Source organism: Peromyscus eremicus, chromosome 13, assembly GCF_949786415.1.
Source record: "Peromyscus eremicus chromosome 13, PerEre_H2_v1, whole genome shotgun sequence".
Classification (NCBI taxonomy): Eukaryota; Metazoa; Chordata; class Mammalia; order Rodentia; family Cricetidae; genus Peromyscus; species Peromyscus eremicus.
Genome location: NC_081429.1, coordinates 5,975,745 through 5,992,444, shown reverse-complemented (window position 1 = coordinate 5,992,444; position 16,700 = coordinate 5,975,745). Strand labels below are relative to the sequence as shown.

Sequence of the window (16,700 nt, the reverse complement as noted above, 5' to 3'; positions counted from 1 at the left end):
GCCTATATCTCTGGCATAATATTCCAGGTGGGTGGGACCAATCAGAAACCAAGGGACCACTTCTAAGAAGGCAGGCTCACCTTAAGCCATGCCAAAGAGATAGGTGGGAATAATTAGTCCTTCAACGAGGTACTGTGCTTTTCCTTCCCAGGATGCCCACCCTTAGTGCAGAAGCTTATAGGGAGGGGCATGTGCCCCCCTAAGTCTGCCTGCTTTTCTGAATAGCTAAGAAAGATGGCAACTTCTCCTTCTCTTCTCTCCACCCCTGTTGTAAGCACGTTTTCCCCAACTTTCCCCTGTGCTTCCTTAGTTTTCTCAAAACACCCCTCTCTGCCATGTGGTGGCTTGTCCACCAAGTCTGCTCTACATACCACCCCAAACAGCATAGCTTTTTCTTCCTCCCTCCATTCTTCTCTGGGTAGTGTTTTAAAACTTGCCTGCCCTGGGGTGTTTTAAAAATATCCTCACATATTGTTTGAATCTATTCTTAAATTCTTTTGTTAATGAGACTCATAACCCCGAGAGGGGACCCTGATTTCCTCGGTATCATCTGGTGACCCAGATGGGACTCCCCAAAATCTGGTAGCAATAACAGAAGCATCTTGCCTTGTGTATTTTTTATGTAGCTGCCATGATACTTACAAACTTTAAACAACTTTCTATAGAACAATGAAGTGGTTGGTGGAGACTGAATATTTGCATGATATTTAGCAATGAAGCCATAGGCTAATGTAATTAAAACCTGTAGGTTTGCCAGGCATGGTGGCGCACACCTGTAATCCCAGCACTCAGGAGGCAGGGGCAGGTGGATCTCTGTGAGTTCAAGGCTAGCCTGGTCTACAGAGTGAGTTCCAGACCTACCATGGCTGTTACATAGAGAAACCCTGTCTTAAACAACAACAACAACAAAACTCTGTGGGTTTAACATTTAAAAATTCCTAAGTAAAATGATGAGCATGAAGACATTTATTTAGAGACAATTTTTCCAAATGAGTTCTAAGAAGTAGAAAAGGCAGAAAGAAACCAGTTGTCTGAGATGATTTCTGGGCCACTGACAAAGGCTTTTATTCTTTGAAGAATAGACAGAGAATGGCCACTTGTATAACCCAAATATAGCATCTTATATACATGAAACAGAGTTAAATATAGAGGATGATGGGTTAAAAATTATATCGTTTCTGAAGTGTAACAATGTATAGCACAGCTTCTTAAATATTAACCAATTCTTTTAGAAGAATATAAAATTCATTTGAGGGAAGAAAAAATGTTCATACTATCAACTTACATGCTTATCACCACCACTGTCACCTCCACTACCTCCACTACCACCATCACCACCACTGATACCATCTCCACCACCACCTCTATAACTATGATCAATACCACCTCCACCACCACCTCTATAACCATGATCAATACCACCTCCACCACCACCTCTATAACCATGATCAATACCACCTCCACCACCACCTCTATAACCATGATCAATATCACCTCCACCACCATCTCTATAATCACCATCAATACCACCTCTATAACAATAATCAATACTACCTTCACCACCATTTCTACAACCATGATCAATACCACCTCCACCACCACCTCTATAACCATGATCAATACCACCTCCACCACCACCTCTATAACCATGACCAATATCACCTCCACCACCACCTCTATAATTACCATCAATACCACCTCCTCCACCACCTCTATAACCACCATCAATATCACTTCCACCACCACCTCTATAATTACCATCAATACCACCTCCGCCACCACCTCTATAACCACCATCAATATCACCTCCACCACCACCTCTATAGTTACCATCAATACCACCTCCACCACCACCTCTATAATTACCATCAATACCACCTCCACCACCACCTCTATAATTACCATCAATACCACCTCCACCACCACCTCTATAACCATGATCAATACCAATCCACCATCTCTATAATCACCATCAATACCACCTCTACAACAATGATCAATACTACCTTCACCACCATTTCTACAACCATGATCAATATCACCTCCACCACCACCTCTATAATTACCATCAATACAACCTCCACCACCACCTCTATAATTACCATCAATACCACCTCTATAACCACCTCTATAACCACCTCTATAACCACCATTGATCAATACCACCTCCACCACCATCACACCTCTACCACCATCATTACTACCATATCCGTCACCATTACTATTATCACTACCACAATCATTACCAAACTCAGTAATACCATTTTCACCACCATCACTACCACTTCAACCATCACTACCACTTCCACCATTGTCACAACCACTTCCACCATTGTCACAACCACTTCCACCATCACCATTCTCACCTCTATCACCGTGTCCTTTTCTCCACTTCCTCCTTGCTCTTCAGACACCATGGAGACAGCACTCCATCATGGGTACACAAAACAGGGGAAGCAGAAAGAAGACCCCAGTGTTCAACAAGGTGTTGGGAGACGAACAAGGAAGATACCACATCTCATCAGACGTAAAGTACACTTTCTGGGATCGACTTTGACCCTCAAAGGGGAGAAGCCCCAGGAGACCCCATGTGCCTAGATAAGGGAAGCTCAAAGAATCACCAGCATCATCGAGCGCACAGATGCTGAGTTTACAGACTTAACCTTGCAACCCTGACTTACACATCACTTTCCTCAGGGCCTGTGGTAACACTGCAAGACCTCATTTGGTCCACTCTAGGTCCTACACAACAAGACGTAGCCGCTGGCACTCTTGAGGAGAGTATACTGTATAATGCACAGTATCAGATGGGAAATTCAGCTGCGAAGACTTGCCGAAGGCATGCCATAGGGCTGGGAGGCCTGAGTCCTGGCTCCTCCGTTTGTTAGTGCTGCGACCCTGGTCTCCCAGAGCTGCGGACTGCTCATCTGCAGAGGGCCCAGGCTGGTAGAATTTAAGCAGGGCTCTGATCTAAAGCAGGATGATGTCCTAACACATCAGAAGCCTCCCTTACACACAGGGGCCACTCAGCTCATCACTGCCAGCACCTCACTCCAGACTGCACTCAGGAGCACGGGGCTGATGCTAATGCTGCCCCACAGGCAGAGAGATGGGAGTCAGTCCGGCAGGTCAGGGTCTGATGCAGTGGGAGAGGACTCCCAGACGGCAAGTATTTAGTGCTCCCACTTTCCCTAGTCTACAAACAACTCTTGTATTAGGTACTTCAAAGGAAATGAAGAAGCGTATGAAAATATTTCCCAGGCTCTTCCATGTCCATTTTAAATTTCACCAAGCTTCTATATACTTAATTATAGCTGTCAGTGTTGGTATCAAGGGAAAACAGTGTACTTGACTTTAAAACTTGGCCATCAGTGACTCCGTTAAAAATAAATTCTCTTCCTGAGATGGAGGAAAGGAAAATGTACTTTTGCTATGACCTGATAAAAATGTCACTGTGTGATGCCTTTCTTAAAAAGCTTAGGACAGATACCACTGAGGACTTCTTTAGATGTCCCCTTCTCAGTGGAGCAGGTCCCCAGGGGAATCTGCTGTCAGGAGTGAGCATGGCTGAGTGTGGCAGGGGCATTCCACTGCAGATCACATGCAGGAGCACTGTGGCCAGGGATGCTGCTGCTTCAAGCAGAGGGAGAGAGACAGGAGTCAGTATCATAGGTGAGGGGTCTGATGTATGTCTAATGGTGTTTAACAGTTTCATTTACACCAGTCTACAAACACAACTCCGATATTAGATAATAATATCAGATATTAGGTATATCCCAGAACTCTTCTATGTTACAAATGAGGAAATAGCAGAGTGAACTGCAGACACCCCAACCATCTTTTGGGGTGTCCAGTCTGAGAGCCAGGCCATACACCCCAGGGGCTCACTGTTGCCGTTTCCAAGTAAGTTTTTGAGACAGATCAGAGGGACTCATTTCTCCCTGATACATGGGGATAGGAGGTAAGCAGGGGTGGGCAATGCCAGATACTGTACATGCTGTTAAATACTATAGAATGGAAAATCACAACAAAATGAAAATGCTAGAGTGAAACCTTTTGTATGACTTGAAAAATTAAAAGAGCTTTGAGTTTAGTGCTGAACTTTGGCTAAGGCTTTATTCTAAACACTCTTAAAATGTTTTCTGTGAATAATTCAAACCCTCGGGAATAGACTAACAGGCTCTTCCCTTACCCTAGCAGCCTTGAGCAGGGAGCTGCCAGCCAGGCAGCCCCTTCACTGGTCAAGTGCCCTTGTAGCAGCCTGGCTGAGAAATCTCTCACCCTGAAGACACCCCGACATCTACAAAGGACCATTATAGCAACAGCGGCAGGCACACTCCAGTCATGACCCCTTGCCTCTGAATGAATCTGCTTGCCCTCTGCGATTCTCATGGAGGCGGAGCCCCCCCCCCCCCCCCATGGCCCAGAAGGTGGCCCTAGACACACCCATGCCCTAGGGAGGTACCCAGGCTATTCAGCCCCAGGGCTGTCTGCACTGAAATACTATGCCCCAAACACAGCTTCTCCCAGATGATCTTCCCATTGTACTGGCAGGTACCAAGGCCAACAGTGCAGAGAGGCAGCACAGCCTCTGCCATGCAGTGACAGATAACAACCTGTGACAGCACGTGACTGATGCTGCTTCATCTTCACTGTCAACCTGCCTGGATTTGGAGACACCCGGGAGACACACCTCTGGGCGGGTCTGTGAGGGCATTTCTAGGGAGTAATCCCACTGAAAAGAAAAGCCCCCTTGAATGTGGGCAACATCATCTGATGGGTTGGGATTCCAGAAGTAAGAAAAAGGGAGGAGAGAACTGAGTACCAGCCTTTGTCTCTCTTTGCTTGCTAAGGGCACAATGTGACCAGCTGCCTCACACTCCTGCTACCATGATGGACCACACTCTGGAGCTATGACCAGAATCAACAATGCTTCCTTCCCTTGGGTTCTTCTGGGGGACACTTTGTCACAGTGGTAAGAAAAGTAACTAATGCCCCCACAGTACTGACAGGTCACAGCACACCAACACTCAAGCCCTCTGGGCAGAGCGGGAAGATGGGGAGGGGCCAGTATGATGATATTAGGACGAGGGTAACCAATGATTGGAGAGTAAATGGCCTCCTGGACTTGAGGTCCATGAGACAAGTTCTTTCTCAATTGCAGGGATGTGTCCTCTGAGCCATAGTAGAGATGGAGGATGAAGATCCAAAGAACTGGAAACTGCTTCAAACCCAAGGAATGAAATCATGTGGGCAGTGAGGACTCGGCACCCTCCTGCTTCAGAGTTCAGGCTCTCTACACACACCTCCCTGGGGTTCTTTGGTGAAGTCTAAATCTTCTCAAAATACCAAAATCAAGAATCAAATAACAAGCCCAGGGCTTCCAAAAGCAGAAGGCAGAAGCAGTGTTTTGCAGGGCTTTGCAAAACCTCCCCCAAGCAAGGACACCCCAGGGAAAGCTGAGACCGGCCTGTGGGGACCCTGCACTGACAAGGTGGGGTCTTCACCGGGGCCTGACTTCAACATCAAAGCCACTCTGGGTATGGTAGGCTCTTAGGAGGGGACCCTGAGCCTATCTACCTGCAGCTGGCCTGCACGAAGAGTGAAGAAAAGATCCCCCAACAGAAGCCAGCTAAGCGGAAACAGTATTTTCACGTCTGGAATCTCGGAGACGTCTGCACAGGCCTGTTTTTGTTTGTCCCCACCAACCGAAACCCAAATTCAAGTGTGGAAGTCTGACGAGCTAAAGTGACCTCATGCCTACTCCTGTGTACGTGTGTGTGTGTGAGGCATGCTCCTGCCGTCCCTGACTCTCAGCATGAGCGTTAGGCCCTGGCTGGGAGTCCACGGGAGGGGAGGAGGCTTAGGGCTGTGTATCTGCACTCAAATATAGAGATTAAAAAATGCTAAAGAGAAAGAAGAAAAGAGTACAGCTGCCGTCCCCCAAACAGACCTCCCATCTGCCACCCACGATTTGCATGTCACCTTCTCCGGGCTCATTTGTACTTCATTAACTGCCATTGACTTAACAAGATTTATGCAAATGACACTATAGGAGCTCCCTAACTCCCACTGCAATCAAGTGATTATGTATGTACAACTTGCCACAGCGATGAAAAATTAATACGTGACAAGCCCACTGGCCGCTGAGCTGGGCCGCTGGCTTTTATTTTTCTTGCTTTGCTTTTTAATTTCTACTCAAATAGACCTTTATCTTATTAGTAAGAAAAGAAACAGGACTCTCTAAATCCATCCACTCTGGGTACCCAGACGGGACAAAAGAGGAGTTGGAACTAGAGCCTGAAGAAATGAAGTTATTGCCTAGAAAACAATTCCCTGCTCTTGAGGAACCTTTGATTGGGGGAAGAGAGAAATAAAGTCACTGGTGACAGTGACGTGGCCAGCTACCTGTTACAAGATAAACAAGGGGACCCAGGCACATGGGCAACCTGTACAACCACGAGGGAGGTTGCAGGCATGCAGATCGCCCTACTCGACTTCTAAGCACTTGCAAAATTCCTGTGGAGGGGCAGAAGAGTACAATGACCCCAACACCAAGTGTTCAAGGACAGGAGCTTCTGAAGTGACTCCTCTGCCTTGAGGCCAACTGGATGGGGCTCAAGCAGGATTCCTTGAAGACCAAGGATTCTGCTGCTTGGGAGAGGGACAGAGCAGGTAGTTGCAAATGACCAGCAATGATTTCCCCTGAGGACAGATGCACATTTCTGCAGCGTCCCTGGAGTAACACACTGCTACATGCATAGCCTTAGCTGTTTCCTCTACACAGCACAAGATACTTCTGTGTGAGAGGAGAGTTCCCATGTTTGATTTAACGCTTGTAACTCAGGGCTGAAGAGATGGCTCAGGGGTTAAGACCACTCAAGGTTTTTGCAGAGTACCCAAGTTTGGTTTCCAGCACCCACATGTGGCTCACAACCACCTGTAACTCCAGTTCCAGGGGATTCAATGCCACCCTTTGGCCTCTGTGAGTACCTGCATGCACATGGCGCACAGAAAACTAACACAGGCACACAGGCATGCACACATAAAAACAACAATCTTTAAAACTGTAACTTTGCTTTGGAGGCTTTTTGTCACCGTGTAGTGGAAAGAACACAGACGTGAGGTCCTTGGCTTCCCAGCTACCTAGTCCTGAATGTTCATCCTGCTTAACTTACAATCAAAATAACCTAATGGCCCCACTCTGCAATGCTAAGGGTTAAGCGGAACTCTACATAAAAAAAAAAAAAAAAACACATAAATAACAAGCTCTAATTTAAATGTTCATTGACTTAAGAAGTCCACCTGTGCACTTTCTAGAATATTCTAGGCAGGTCCTGCCCCTCCAGGCTCCGCCCTCCCAATCCTCTTGTTTCCATACAGAGGACACCACAGCAGGGTGAGGACAGTGAGGAGTGTAGCTACTCTCAAAAGGTCCACATGCCTTGAAAATGTGAGCATACACAGCATGCAGCATTAGGTCACTGTAACTATTCAGACCACCTACAACCTCCACCTTACTCCAGAGAAAGTGCAGGATGGCTCTGACCCGGGGACCCGGAACATCACAGATGGATGGAAACATTCTCTGCAGAACGTCTAGGTATGACATGAGGGGTGTGAGGCCTGAGTATCAACTTCAGTGGGGCATGTGACGCTGGGAACAGACCCTGGGAGGAGTTAGTCCATGGCTCCTCACAGTGGATGAAACCAAGTACTCTGTGCCCAGGAGTCATGGGAAAACCATGGTTTAGATTTCAACAAGAATATCATGAACATCCAAGAGCGCAAGGCTTCCCAGGGAATGCAGAGGCTGCACTTAACACTGTCGCCTTCAGTCTTTGCAAACTGAAAATCTGGTTTGAGAAGCCAGTCCTGTCCAAAGATGAGCAGGGAACAAATTAAGGGAGGCTCCAATTACATCAGGGCCTGGCTGGCTCCCCAAGAGTTTCCTGCTGAGAAAGTGAGCTCCCCCGCCCCCCATACATACATACATACACACACACACACACACACACACACACACACATACACACACACACACACACACACACACACACACACACACACACACACACACACACACACACAAGCCAGGAATGGACAGGAACCAGGAAGATGATATACATGAAGTAGCAATCTTCTTCAATGTCCCAGCACCAGCTTTTCAAAAGAATAACAGCTCAATAATTTTTACAGCCCTACATGAAGTAACACTGAACAGAAATCTTACATTACAGTGGCTCTGTGTGGAGTCAGTTAGAATCAAATAAGCAACATGAGTAAACAACTATGTACGAGGCCCTCAGAAGTAATAAACCTGTTTATGAGGAAAACACCGCCCATCACCAGGGAGGCTGCTTGCCTTGTTAGTAAACACAGGAAAGGTGAAAAATTTTCTTCGAGGTGCTGCAAGCTGGCCCCCAAGTCTGTCACCCAGTATAGTAAGGGTGGTCCTGTGCAGAGGCACAACAGCACTGACTAACGCCTGCAGGGCCTCCCTGCTCCCTTGGGTCAAGGCTCACACTGCCTTGTGGGCAGAGGGTACATGTGGCACACGGGCCACTCTGGCTGGCAGCTGGAGGGTGGGACTGCACTAGTCTTGGCTTCTCAGCCATCTGTGGCTCTTTAACTCACACACCTTCAATCTGAAATGGTCCAGCTTCCCACGAGGGCTGCAGCCATTAGCTGCAAACAGGTGAAACCCGCACGGCTGAGGAGAGCCCGCTACATCTGCATGAACACTGCCTCTCCCTCAGAGCCCACGCGCACAGGGCCAAGTGAAGCTGGATGGTAGCTATGGAAAAGGCGATGGACGCCCTAGATAACCAGAGCTACGAATGGGCCACCAGCATCATCCATGGAAGGCAGAGCTATTTCCTGCTCACAGATTTCCCGCCCCCACCCAAACAGAACACACTCTAAATCAATTGGCTTTCTTTATCAACCAAAAAAGATGACATTTCCAGAGCCGCTGAGCAGGGTTGAACTCTTTATTCTTATTGTTTCGGAAATGAAGCAGCAAAAGACGTCACACGTGAATTCCAGTGTGTCTTGCTAGAGACGTGAAGCAATTTAGGAGCCGGTTTCCGGGCTAATGAAAACCCATTTCAGGCTAGCAACATTGGCCAAAACAAATGCTTGAATTCAAGTCCTGTTGTGTAATGGGGAAGTTTAATTAAGGCCCCACATTACAGCTGTAAATGTTCCTGTGTATAATAAGGTCTAAATGAAACTGAACCTAATCAAAGTTACAATCCCTTCATTAGCAAATTACAAACAAGAGCGCACAGCTGACATGCCAGCGATGATTATTACAACTAATTGCCTCGTTGTTACAGACCAGCCTGAAACAGTGTTCAGATGTCCGTCTGCAAGAGCAAATTAGGGCCACGTCAGGCTATTCCTGTGATCACAAGGGGTTCTTCTACAGCGAGCTGATTTACCCCTGTCGCCTGGCGGCCAGCGGCCCAATCAAAGCCACGCTACAAAGGCAGCCTTTGAAGCCAGTGCGGCATGGAAACACACTCCATATGCAGGCGGGCAGAGCGCACTTCATTAGAGCTGTTGTCCTATTCCCTCTTCTTATTCTAATGATCCCATTTTAATACTCACAGGAACCCCTTCTAATTGATGTCAAGTGAGTGACTTCTACATTCATCAACAGAGCACATCAAACAAACCCTGGTGCCCGAGCCGGCATCGGCTCAGGCTGCACCGAGGTGTGTCTCCAGCGAGGCGGGGAAGGGGACAAGTGTACCTGTTTAATTGGGATGGCTCGCCCGCTCCCGATGCTGTCCGCGCGGCTCTCCAGGCCTTTCTTCTCTTTGTCTGGGTCGCTCCCTTTCCTAGACTGCAAGCAAAAGTAAAGTTAGCATTTGGGCGAGGGTTGTGTCTGCCAGACGGGTCTCGCCCCTACGTCCAGAGCTCCCGCCAACGCGATTCAGAACCGCCGCCCCCAGCTGTTCCTCTGCACTGACTCATCATTCCAAAGAGAATTTTCTAAACTTTCCCCCTGACTTTTCTACTGCGAAATTATCTTTTAATTCTTTTTTAAAGAGTTCAAAATGCAATTACTAGAAACCAATGGACCATCCAGGAAAGCAACGCCCGACGAGAAAACATTCTAGAGCCGCGGTTAGCACAGCTGAGGAGAATGAGGCCCCCGAAGGTCATCTGGAAGCCCAAGTACAGAAGCGTATGGATTAAATGAACGTCTGGACGACTGACTTACTGGTACACCCCCACGAGCTGTTTCAGGGGCAAGCAATGTTTCCTTTCATTGCTTCTGGATGGTTAGAAAAGAGCAATTCAAAGTTAGAGCAGGCTACTGTGCAGCAAAAAGATAAGGAGGCAAAAACTAAAAATCTCTTTCTGACAAAATGTCAATATTCGGGGCACAACGAACAACTGTTTGTTTGCCAGGTTCCCGAGCCAGTTATCTTGGATGGGTTGTTGATGCCACGTGAACTGCCCGGTGGCTGGCAGGTGTGGGGAGGAGGGCACTTGGGGAACGCTGCAGGAGCGCCAGCCACCGTCCATGTCCCGTCTCCTGCTGGCATGAGCAAGTGTAAGCATGGTGATTGTCTGACAGATTTATTTTATTATGAGAGAAAGATCTGAGACTCGTCCTCCTTAATAACGGTGCTGACAAGTGACAACTTCACTCCATTACTTTTCAATGGGAACATTACTCACGCAATATTGAAAATGGAGAAACATTTTCCTGTGCTTTTCAAATCTGAGATGATATATGAAACGGAGAGACTCAGTGGTGTCCGGTGCTGCTGGGAGCAGCTAATGAAATTCAGATTCAAAAGGATGTGGGATAGAACAGATGATGCTTCTAAAACAGTATCCAAAAACGCAAAGGCCCTGATATACAAAACAAGCAAGGGCTGATGGGATTGACTTAAGATTCCAGGACGTATTACTGCCAAAAGACCCAGAGAAAGGTGCCTGTGATATCACTCGGCGCAGGTACTTCAAAGGTGGTGATTTTGCCGCGTGGCCGTGCACGTGAGAAAGCGCACTCTTAGCTGATTACAGAGGCTTCTGCATTTGTCAAATGCCTCCTCGGTGTCGCATGCCCCTGTGCCTTCATCATGGATCGCAGCTTTGCTACAGAAAGTCCTTTAGTTTCTTTACTCTTCCACTAGTAATGCATAGCAAGAGCCCACAGCCAGTTCTTTGCCCACATCAGTTCTGGGGAAGGTGGGCACATGAGGTTTCCAATTGGAAAATTAAGTTCCAAGACCCATAGCCGACAACATTTTAGAAATTCTGAATCAATGAAGAGCATAAAGGGCATTTTGGGAACTTTATCAGTTCTAAATACCTAAATTTGAAAATCCATCTTCATTATTCTCCATTAAGCAGAATAATTAACAAAACAAACATTTTAAAAAAAAAATGAACATTTTCCTGGAGGCGGCGCATCTGTCCCTAGTTGCTGTTCTCAGAGCAGATTCCAGATTCCTCGGAAGCAGGAAGCAGCAGCCGGAGTCGCTGCACACAGCTCCAAACATGTAAAGAAACAGGAGCCACGCTCGCACAACCACAGCGTCAGAGAAAAATGAGACAGAAACTCAGGATACACATTGGAAAAAAGGAACTCCACCAGCAAGGATACCATTTTTGTGGAAAGTGCCATACAATTAAAGGAAAGAGCTCCAACAAGCTTCTGGGCAGAGGGTTTGCCGTCTCCAACAGGCTGACTCCGGGAGACCAGAATCCAACAACTAAACCACAACCCAATCCACTAGCTATGAAACCCTGAACCTCCGAATCCCGAGGGAAGACTCCTTGCTTTCCTGCCCACTTCACAGAGTCACCAGTGGTGCGTAGCCTGTGTCCTCCCCTCTCTGCCAAAACTACTCATCAGAGGCTGCTGGCAACCCTTGGTACCCATTGCTATATCCAGCCTGCCGCATTCTTCAGAACCAGAGTTTATCACACCCATTGCACTTCTGGAGACTTCAGGCCACCAAAATGACTGCTGAGCCCCACAGACACTAAAGACAGAGGGAAGGGAAGGATTATCTACTTCATTTCAAAAGTGTTCAGCTCCCTATACGTAATAAACCGAGTCCCTTGTACCCTGGGCCGAGAAGCGTGTCTGGCAATACCGCCCATCCAACAGAACACCTGCTTTCTCAGCTTCAACCAAGAAGGCAAGAGCAGATGGAACGCACCATGCCAGGCTTCAGGGCTCCTGTTCTTCTCCACAAGATACCAAGTGTCGATTCCTTTACAATATGGACTTCATTGTCCTTTTTTGTCTGAGTAGGTCCAGGTTCTGGGCAATCTTTGGGTACTGGTGCACTTAACTGTTTAATGGTATCAGCGTCACACAGCAAGCTTTTAAAACACCACGTAAAGACCCAATTCTTTAAAAGCTTGAAAAGACATAAAGCAACGCCATACAGAAGTTAAGGAGCCTTGCTAGCTTAACACACACAAATGCAGGCAACACATATACACCCATTCAGGTAAATGGCAAGCCCTGGAACAGAGGCAGAGGAATGGATGGGGAGGCTTGGACTTCCACTGAGGATGTGTGTTCTTCACGAAACAGTGGCTGCAAACTGCTCAACCTCGTGATTATCACAGAGACTACATGCAGGGGTTTTTTTTCTGTAATTCTTATATATTTCAAAATGTTATTCAATAAAATATTTCATCTACATGTAAATCAGGCTACTAAATGAACTGTTCTAAAAAATTCTGTATTTCTAAAGCAGGCATCCTGTGGGTCATCTTTTAATGTTTCATTTCTCAAGGCAATGGCCTTACATAAAAAATTAACAAAACATGATACAGTTTAAATTCCCATTGGTAAGGCAGACATAATTGCGGCTGCAAAGTAATGCATAACCTGCTACGACTGGAGAGATGTAGTTTATATAATTTCATACAAAATACATGGGATTTATTGTATGTTTGCAATTTAAAACATCTGAGAGCTGGAGATGTTACCCCTGTGTGGCACAGAGCCACTTTAAAGGATATGTTGGGCAGGATGAGAACTATGTGCCTACACCTGACCTCCAGCCCTTTTGGAATGGGCTAACAGATAAGTGGACGGTGCCCACCAGCTGCACATCTCCATTCTGGGCTGCGGAACAGAAACTAAGATGGTTTGCATCAGGCACAGCTGTTGACAGGTCTAAACACATACACACTTTGACAATGTCAGTCAAAAGTCACCCATAGCGACAGATATGAAGGCTGCAAAACTGGAAATACTTAAAGAGGCTGTTTCCTACTGAAATCTGGATCCTTAATTGCCTAGATTTCAGAATTAATTCACCTTCATTTCATTCCTTGTATGACACTGACATCTAGTGGAGTCGATGCTTCCAGGTCCTTCAACTCAAAATGCTCATCACCCACCTCCACAGCCATTCTGCCCAGCGGCAAAGCCAAACCTGGGAACAACCTCCATGTCGGCCATTTCCTGGAATTTCAGCTTGTTGATCCTTAAACCACAATACAAACCCATTGTAGCACTGGATTCCTGTATGACCCCAAACTTCTGTTCCATGCACCTTAGTTGGGCAGCTGGATTCAACTTTTCAAATGCTCTACTCTCAAACTGTCTTCAGACGCTAAAGAGGAAGAGATCAAGCACATCGCAGACACACAGCCGGAAGGAGGCATCTAAGATCCAGCGGTTATGATGCAATTCACTGGGATTTCCAGTCACCGCGTTCTCACCAGCTTGAATAAGGCCTGTAGCTCTGTGGCTTCCTGGCCTCTGTTTTCTTTCAGTGTGGCCAGCTCCGGCCACCAGCATACCTCCTAGACACTGAGCAGTCAGGGCTCTGAAGAGCAGGTAGTGGCCAAACCATTTTTCTTCTTCAGATCTTAAAATTAAGAGTCCTTCTGTGAGCTGTCAATCATCCAGGTCATGGGAGTTGTCAATCATCCAGGCCCCAGGATCTTTTTTGGATAGACGAGACTTACAAATAGTTCTGTTTAAAGTGGTATTTCCTAGTTTCCATATTTCTTTCATGTGGTAGAAAACAAAGGTAATGTGAACTGAATGGTGCTAGGCAGGAATCACAGGCTGGGCCTCCACAGCCACTCCTAACAGTGTGGTGGTGGGGGATACAGAACTTCTCTTGGATTACTACATTCTTGGAGCCCAAAGCCTCTGAAGTCAGCTGTGGCTTCGGTAACTGGTTTTTCTGGACCCACTGAGTCACAAGTGAATGAGTACCCTTTTGGGGAGGAGGCACCTTCTTAACCAACAGTCTTGCTCTGAGCATCCAGCTAGAAACCAACTGTTAATGTGACTGCTCATACTGTGTGTCGAAAAAACTTTATAAGGCACAACCTTACATCCGTGCTACATGTTACTACTGTAACATATCAGATACTTGCTTGTACGTACAGAAGCCAAAATGACCCCTTCAGACCTACCCAGCAGTCCTACCAACTACGTTTGCTGACTATCACTGGTGTCCATGCTCCTGACTTCAATAGCAGTGGAAAAAAACCCACAAATAATACCACTAAGAACCCCCTGCCTCTCTGGGGAGTGCTCCCAGCTGACAGACCCACTGAAGAATAGCTACTGCTCCCAGATCAGAGAGGTCCAGTGATGTGTCTAAGGTCAAACAGTGGCCAGCGGTGTCTGTCAGAGCTGCATGATACAGCCAGCAAAGGAAAGGACAGGGTGGCTCAAAGGGGGACCCTCTGTCACCAGCAGACAGGAGCATGAATGTTCTAACAGAGACGGTCACAAAGAATGATGGAAAAGAGTGAGGCACCCACAGATCTGGCAAGTACCCACAGCATCATGTGACCATCTTCAGTTGAAGGCTTCAAGTCAGACAATGAACTTCTAGCTATTCCTTTAGGTCAAGCTAGTGTGACTTAGTCAATAGGAACCAACCAAAACCAGAGGCCAAATGATTTATTTACACAGGCTTTAAGTGCAGACACTGCACAGAGCTGGCCAGAGAGAGAAAGACTTCCTGAAATCATACCATAATAGCTCTGGGCTTAACTGCAAAGCCATCCATGATTGACTGGTGATGTCTGCTGGGCATAAGAGGCAGGAGACAGTAGGTTTGCTTCTTCAGAGAATATCTGTACCCATCAACCCAAAGAGCTTGTAAAAGTGCACATGCCTAGCCTCACCCTGGACTCAGGGTTTCTAAATCAAAGCTCAGATTTCCAATCCAGGACACTCCCTGGAGGACTCTGAGGACTGGCCAAGAGAAGCCTATGGCAGGGAGTCCCTTGAAAGCCTGGAGAGAGGGGTGGGGGTTGCAATTTGAAGGAAAGGTAAGTCTTAATCCCATGCCCACCCCTGGGGTCAGTTCTCAGACCCCAACAGATGACAGGGGCGACGGCTAAGGCCCTGTGATTGGTCAGATGCAATGGGAATCCCCCAAGACCTTCACTACCTCTCCGTGTGTAACACAAGCCTTTAGTGTGAGACCACGAAAGTACTGGGAGAGTGAAGGCTTGCACAAACTCCTCAGGATTTGCACTCAGTCCCCACCGGGTAATTCCCACCCTGCTCAGGACTCACATCTTCTTTTCTTCTCACAACGTCCCCAGACTCGAGTCATTGCGATTCTCACTCAATTTAGTTTGGATTCTGCAACATCACTGGACCCTGGGACAGACACCTTCCTGTGACTGAGACGCCGGGTGACACTGAGAGGCTGGTCCTGAGGACAGACACTCACCGTGAAGAGGTTGGACCTGCGCTTGGACTGCTTCCGGACAGGCGTTGGGGTGTTGGCAGTGGGCGGGACATCGATCCGAAGCTCCTTCTGGCTGGTGCTTGGGGTGGAAGGGACGGAGGAGGAGTAGTCACTTAAACTCCCGCCTCCATTACTCGTCTGTAAAAATTAGACAAACAAACAAACAAAATCAACGTTCTGTGAACGAAGCAGTGTAAAAACCACCCAAGCAGGGTCACAGCAAGAAAAGAGCAAGTGACAGAGAAGTGTCGGGGAGACGAGGTGTCAACTCCCTGTGCCTGGCCGGTTTACTAAGACCAAGCGTTGCCAGAAGCAAGCGTTGCTTTGTCTGAGAAAAAGCACCTCAGGTCTCCACAATGGAGCTTGAAAATGTCTTTCCGCTTCAGAGTCTCACTCTGTAGCCCAGGCTGACCTAACACTCACTAAGTAGCTCATGCTGGCCTTGAACTGGAGCAATCGTCCTGTCTCAGCCTCTAGACTACTCAGACCAGAAGTGTGAGTTACCACACGCAGCGAACTTTGAAAAAAAAAAATGGGAAAAAAAAAACCCAACCATTATTCTTCCTCTGAAAACCAAAACTGCAGTTAAAAATGGCCTTATGGGTGCTTCACTGTTCCTCCTGGGATGAAGAAGGAATGGCCACTCAGAACACCAAGCAATCATTCTTAAATGACATCTCACAAATCAGAGTACTAGCCTAAAATGATTTTAGATCTCTCCAACACCGAAGACACCAATCGTGAAGGTGTTCAAGGCTAGCCCATCCCAGGCCCGAGCAGTAAGTGCACCAGGCAAGGCTTCGCAGGCAAACTGAGCACTCGCAAGAAAACCTTCTCACTGTGCCGTCTGGAAAAAGCAGCAATGGGACACTCACCTAAGGAGGACTGATCACAACACGAGGACCAGCAAGCCATCCGCTCCTTACTGAGGGCCTGGGTGCATCCCTGGGACAAGTACCTTGCTTCCAAGTCAAT

At 47.2% G+C, this 16,700-nt stretch overlaps 1 protein-coding gene across 6 annotated transcripts in view; it reads right to left on the bottom strand.

The window, feature by feature from the left end:
• Positions 1 to 16,700, bottom strand: part of Agap1 (ArfGAP with GTPase domain, ankyrin repeat and PH domain 1) — a 437,938-nt gene that overhangs the window by 201,298 nt on the left and 219,940 nt on the right. For all 6 annotated transcript variants that reach the window (XM_059278338.1, XM_059278339.1, XM_059278340.1 and 3 more), the window contains exons 8-9: positions 15,708 to 15,863; positions 9,761 to 9,853 (exon numbers count right to left, since the gene is read on the bottom strand). In XM_059278338.1, coding sequence (XP_059134321.1) covers positions 9,761 to 9,853; positions 15,708 to 15,863 — 249 coding nt within the window. The remainder of the gene's footprint in view (positions 1 to 9,760; positions 9,854 to 15,707; positions 15,864 to 16,700) is intronic.